Here is a 6,048-nt window from a genome sequence, read left to right as displayed (position 1 = left end):
CCCTGGTCCGTAGGGCATCCGTAACTGTTCATCCAATGAACAAAGTCATATATCTCCTCCCCAAGGAGGGAGAGGCGAACACCAGACCCCCATTCCCCTCCACTGCGTCATTTTTTCCTGCCTGTCTGCTGAGGCGACAGCAAGGTCTGTTGCCCTGGCAACTGCCCTCCGACCGCCATGGTAACCGCCATCGCAGTCTCCAGCTCGCCACCTTGCCCCTTGGGCATCTCCATGGCAACGGGCGGGATGGAGGGGCTGCGGGAGCTCCTAGGCTGCGCCTGCGTAGGGTGGCGGGAGGGGTGGGCAGGGTTCCCCGGCGTGCGCAGCCGCAGAGCACCGCATCTGTGTCCCGCTAGCCCAGGCGCTGCGCACTTGCCAGCCAGTCCGCCCGTCCGGAGCCCGGCTCGCTGGGGCAGCATGGCGGGGTCGCCGCTGCTCCGCGGGCCGCGGGCCGGGGGCGTCGGCCTTTTGGTGCTGCTGCTTTTGGGCTTACTCGAGCCGCCCCCCGCGCTCTGCGCAAGGCCGGTAAAGGTGCGACCCGGGTCGGGCGCGGGGTGGCGGTGGGGTGGAGGATGCTACCAGCGAGGGTCGGTGCCCGGCCTCTGGCTCTTCTTCTCGCTGGTCCTGCTCCCGGGACGTGCGGAGAGATCGGCCCGGGTGGCCGGGGGTCCAGACGCCAGTCTGCACCCAGGCCATGCCGGGGTTGGTCTCTTGGGTGTGCGGGTGGCAGTGTGCGGGGCTAGTCGGGCCACCGCACTCTGCTGGTCCGCCCGGGCTCGGCCCGCCCGCCGCCTGTGGCGCTGTCCATGGGACTAGCGCGATTTAAGGCAGGGGCATCGGTTTGTGTGCGCATGGTTTGTGTGCGCATGATGTGATGATAGGGACGTGAGGGTGTGCTCTCCCTGTGTGTGTCTTTTCATGTAAGGGCTTCCGAGCGTCCATACAAAGGTGCCAGTGTGGGTCTGGGTGTGCAGTGTGTGATGCTTCTGCGTGTGACTTTTCTCAGTGACACTCTGTGCTTGTGAATTCTATGGTAATGGCGTGACTTATGGGCGTGTCTCTCTGTGTGTCTGTATGATCTTGTTTTTGTTTGGGAGAGAGTGGTCTTTGCACCCCTGAGTGCATATCCCATTTTGGTTCTGTTGAACTGAGTGACTAGGATTTTGTATGTGTGTTCACGAGGCTGTTCCTCCCTGCTTCTTTGTGGAGCTGTGTCATTGTGGGGAGAGGAGCCATGATGTCTCTTTCTGTGCTGCGTTATGTCTTTAAGGGTGGTGCTTGTTCTTGCATCTGGATGGCTTGGCGATTGTAACCGCGTGAGCATCAGTGTGCATGAACATGTGCAGTTCCTTGCGTGTGGATGTGGCAGTGTTGAGTTGCATATGTGACATCTCAAGGCCTGTCAGTCCAAATGAGTGTGTGTGAGGCCATGATTGTGTGTGATTCCCCGGGGTGTCTGAGGGGTGGTGGGCATCAAGGGCACTTGGAGTACATCCTCTTCATGAAGAGTTCAAGGCTGTCTGTGTCAAGGATGGTGTTTTTCTTAATTAAATATTTTTTATATATGACATAATACATTTAAACATATGTATGTACAATGTAAGAAATAATGATAACCCTCTTGTGTACCCATTACTCAGCTTAAGAAATCGAGCATGACCAATCGTTAGAAGCCCCTGGGTGCCTCTCCCTAAGGCAGCCCCTCTCCTCCATAAGTATTTTCTGTTAATTGATCCCTTACATTTGTTTGCAGCTTATCACATATGTATGTATCGCTAAACAATATCTTGTCTAGTTTTTCCTCACAGAGATGGAATCATACTGGGTGTGTGGCTCCTGGTAGTCACTAGGGGTCACTAGGAAGTCATCAGGGTGTCTAGTAGTCGCAGGCAGTCTGCAGTGGAATTCTGTAACTTTTTTTTTTTTTTTTTCTCTCTACATTGGTTGTGAGATTCATCGCATTGAAGTATGTGGCTATAATTCATTTATTTTTATTGCTGCATATATATATATTTTTTTTTTGCGGTACGCAGGCCTCTCACTGTTGTGACCTCTCCCATTGCGGAGCACAGGCTCCGGACGCGCATGCTCAGCGGCCATGGCTCACGGGCCCAGCCGCTCTGCGGCATGTGGGATCTTCCCGGACCAGGGCACGAACCCGTGTCCCCTGCATCGGCAGGTGGACTGTCAACCACTGCGCCACCAGGGAAGCCCATGCTGCATAATGTTTTATCCCATGAGTATATCATGGTTTATAGATACATTCTCAATACGTCAGCAACAACATTTGGGTTGTTTCCAGCTTTTCTTTTTTTTTTTCCTCCCTTCACTTTTATGTTATTACAAACAGTGCTGCTGTAGTTCTTCATACACTTGTGTCCAGCAGTATATGTGCAAAAGCTAGTCTGAGGTGTAACACCCCAGGAGTGGGGCATAGGATATGTGCATCTTTTAAGACATTGCCAAATTGTTCCTCAAAGTTATCTTAACAATTGAGTTCGCAGCAGCAATGTATAAGAGCTTCCATTTTTTCTATATCCATGTCAACATTTGACATCATCAGACTTTAATTTTGGCAATCTTTTGGACGTATTCTGCATAGTGTATCTCACTGGTGTTTTAATTTGCATTTTTCCTGATTACTAATGATGTTCACTATTTTTCATTTGTTTAGTAACTTTTGTTTTTTTTTCTTTAAAATTTATTTATTTATTTATTTATTTTTGTCTGTGTTGGGTCTTCGTTTCTGTGCGAGGGCTTTCGCTAGTTGCGGTGAGCAGGGGCCACTCTTCACCACGGTGCATGGGCCTCTCACTATCGCGGCCTCTCTTGTTGCAGAGCACAGGCTCCAGACGCGCAGGCTCAGTAGTTGTGGCTCACAGGTCCAGTTGCTCCGCGGCATGTGGGATCCTCCCAGACCAGGGCTCGAACCTGTGTCCCCTGCATTGGCAGGCAGATTCTCAACCACTGCGCCACCAGGGAAGCCCTAGTAACTGTTTTTGGTTCCTCTTTTGTGAAATACTTCATCATCAATTTTGCCTATTTTTATATTAGTTTGCTTTTCTCCTACTGCTTTTTAGGCATTCTCTGTTTATTGGACATTAATCCTTTACTGACTGTGCTACAAGCATCTTCTCCCACTCTGGTTTTACTTTTCGTTCTTTTTAGGATGTCTTGGGATAAAAAGAGATCCTTAATTTGAGTGTAGTTAAGTTTACTTGTCTTTTCCTTTCCATTGTTCCCAAATTTGGATCACTTGTTCTTCCTGCACAGTTTATTGAAGGAGTTGGTCCTGTCCCCACTGCTCTGCAGTGTCTCCTCTGTTGTAGCAAGTGTCAGTGTGTGTAGATCTGTTTCCAAGCTCTGTTCAATCCTATTCCTTCCGCTGCAATCGAATCTGCGGCTTAACTTGCCCATTTAATTTTTGATTTCATTAAAAGTATTTTTCTAGATGTTTCTTTTTCAAATCTTCATGGTTATTTTAATGGTCATTAGTTCCCCTCTCATACTTTTTTTTTTTTTTTTGCGATACGTGGGCCTCTCACTGTTGTGGCCTCTCCCGTTGTGGAGCACAGGCTCCGGATGCGCATGCTCAGCGGCCATGGCTCACGGGCCCAGCCGCTCCGCGGCATGTGGGATCTTCCCGGACCGGGGCACGAACCCGTGTCCCCTGCATTGGCAGGCGGATTCTTAACCACTGCGCCACCAGGGAAGCCCTCTCTCTCATACTTTTGATAGTCTTTTATTTCTTTAAACTTATTGAAATTGTTTCAAAACTGCCTGAACTGAAAATTAGTCACTGGGTAATTTATTTTACAGATAGACTTGCACACATGCCAGATGATATATGGACACGGTTATTCATCCCAACATTATTTATGAGAATAGCAAATGATTGGAAACACCCTAAATGTTCATCAATTGGGGTGGTTAAATAAGCTATTATACATCCATACAAAAGAGAATCAATACAGAAGAAAGGAAGGAAGAGAGAAAGGATGCTCTTAAGGTACTGATCTAAATATAGATTCCAAAAAGCAAGGTGCAGAACAGTCTGCTACCTTTTGGGTAAAACAAGTGGACAATAGGAATCTATAAAATGCAAATATAGGTTCCTGTTGTCCACAGCATTGATACAGAAAAATCCATAGCTGTCATATCTACCATCGCTACTCCTATGAAACAAACAAACAAACAAACAAAAAAACCCAGGTCTTGGGCTTCCCTGGTGGCGCAGTGGTTGAGCGTCCGCCTGCCGATGCAGGGGACACGGGTTCGTGCCCCAGTCCGGGAAGATCCCACATGCCGCGGAGCGGCTAGGCTCGTGAGCCATGGCAGCTGAGCCTGCGCGTCCAGAGCCTGTGCTCCGCAGCGGGAGAGGCCACAACAGTGAGAGGCCCGCGTACAGGAAAAAAAAAAAAAAAAACAATAAAAAACCCTGGTCTTCAACAGCCCTGGGGCAAGTTCTGAGTCACTAGGAAATCGTTAGGGGTGGTGAATCTAGGGGTCTTTGGTGGTCCTAAGAGTGTCCAGAGATATTTGGGGGCCTCCATTGACCTTAGGGGTGTCTACTCATATTTGAGGGGCCACAGCGCCTTTGTTGGCATGTTGGCATCTAGGGATATTTGAGATCCACGGAGTCCCTCGGGTTGGGGGTCCCTGGCCTGACGGGCGCTGACGACCTCTCGCTCCCCACCTGTCTTCCCGCAGGAGCCCCGCAGCCTGGGCGCAGCCTCTCCGCCCAAGGCTGAGGCCAGCGCTCCCCGCCGCTTCCGGCGGGCAGCGACTCGAGGAGAGGCGGCGGGGGCTGTGCAGGAGCTGGCGCGGGCGCTGGCGCACCTGCTGGAGGCCGAACGGCAGGAGCGGGCGCGGGCCGAGGCGCAAGAGGCTGAGGATCAGCAAGCGCGCACCCTGGCGCAGCTGCTGCGCGTCTGGGGCGCACCCCGCACCAACGACCCGGCGCTGGGCCTGGAGGACGACCCCGACGCGCCAGCCGCGCAGCTCGCCCGAGCCCTGCTCCGCGCCCGCCTGGACCCCGCCGCCCTCGCAGCCCAGCTTGTTCCCGCCCCTGCCCCCGCCCCGGCACTCAGACCCCGGCCCCCAGTCTACGACGACGGCCCCACGGGCCCAGATGCCGAGGACGCCGGCGACGAGAAGCCGGACCTGGATCCGGAGCTGCTGAGGTCCCCCCCACAAGGGGTGGTCGGGGCGGGTGGGGGCGCCTATATCCCGGGAGGAGGAGGGCGAGGAGCGGCGGGGGCCTGCTTCACGGGGTGGAGGTGCGAACACCCAGGTCCTGGAACCCTGGGAGGGAATTTTCTAGTCCCGGACCTAGGGTGTGGAGGCAGAGGTGCCTGGCCGGCTTCCTTCGTCCGAATGGGAGGGGGGTAAACTATAGTTTCAGGGATGGAAGGCGGAGACATCTGGCTCCAGGAAGCAGTGGGATGCCTGGGTGGGAGGAGGCTACCAGGTCCCCAGGCGGTCAGGGGTAGCGACGCTGTCCAGGTCCTAGGGCCGGGGCGTTGACGCACGGACACGTCCTCACTGCATTCCACTCTGCTCCCCTGCAGGTATTTGTTGGGGCGGATCCTCGCGGGAAGCGCAGACCCCGAAGCTGTGGCTGCCCCGCGTCGCCTCCGCCGAGCCGCTGACCAGGACCTGGGCCCTGAGGTCCCCCCTGAGGGCGTGCTGGGGGCCCTGCTGCGCGTAAAGCGTCTGGAGACCCCCGCACCCCAGGCCCCAGCGCGCCGCCTCCTACCCTGAGCACCGCCTGGATCCTGCGCATACTCCAGCGGCCCAGGACCGCCCCGCCCCTGACACCCCAACAGCCACTGTTGCTGCCCTGGAACCCCAAGATCCCCACCCCTGACCCCACAATAAATATGATCTGAAGCAACTATGTGCTTGTTTGAGTGGCAGTGTCTAGGGGACCGGTGGACTGGGTGGAGATTGCTGCCCTCAGATGAGGGAAAAGGGGCCCCTGCCCTCCATCCTGCACTTTTGAGACAACCCCTGCCTCAGTCTTCGCCTCTCCTCACTGGGGAGATA

The 6,048-nt window shown here is 54.1% G+C and overlaps 1 protein-coding gene across 1 annotated transcript; it reads left to right on the top strand.

Annotated features, from left to right (window-relative positions):
- Positions 1–359: 359 nt before the first annotated feature.
- On the top strand, positions 360–5,896 carry PCSK1N (proprotein convertase subtilisin/kexin type 1 inhibitor). The gene is made up of 3 exons (XM_065901289.1): positions 360–531; positions 4,711–5,183; positions 5,571–5,896. The coding sequence occupies exons 1-3, from the start codon at positions 418–420 to the stop codon at positions 5,761–5,763; spliced, it is 780 nt and encodes a 259-aa protein (XP_065757361.1). The 5' UTR covers positions 360–417; the 3' UTR covers positions 5,764–5,896.
- The last annotated feature ends 152 nt before the right edge of the window (positions 5,897–6,048 follow it).

Source organism: Phocoena phocoena, chromosome X (genome assembly GCF_963924675.1).
Source record: "Phocoena phocoena chromosome X, mPhoPho1.1, whole genome shotgun sequence".
Taxonomy (NCBI): Eukaryota; Metazoa; Chordata; class Mammalia; order Artiodactyla; family Phocoenidae; genus Phocoena; species Phocoena phocoena.
This window is presented reverse-complemented; position numbering and strand designations above follow the sequence as displayed.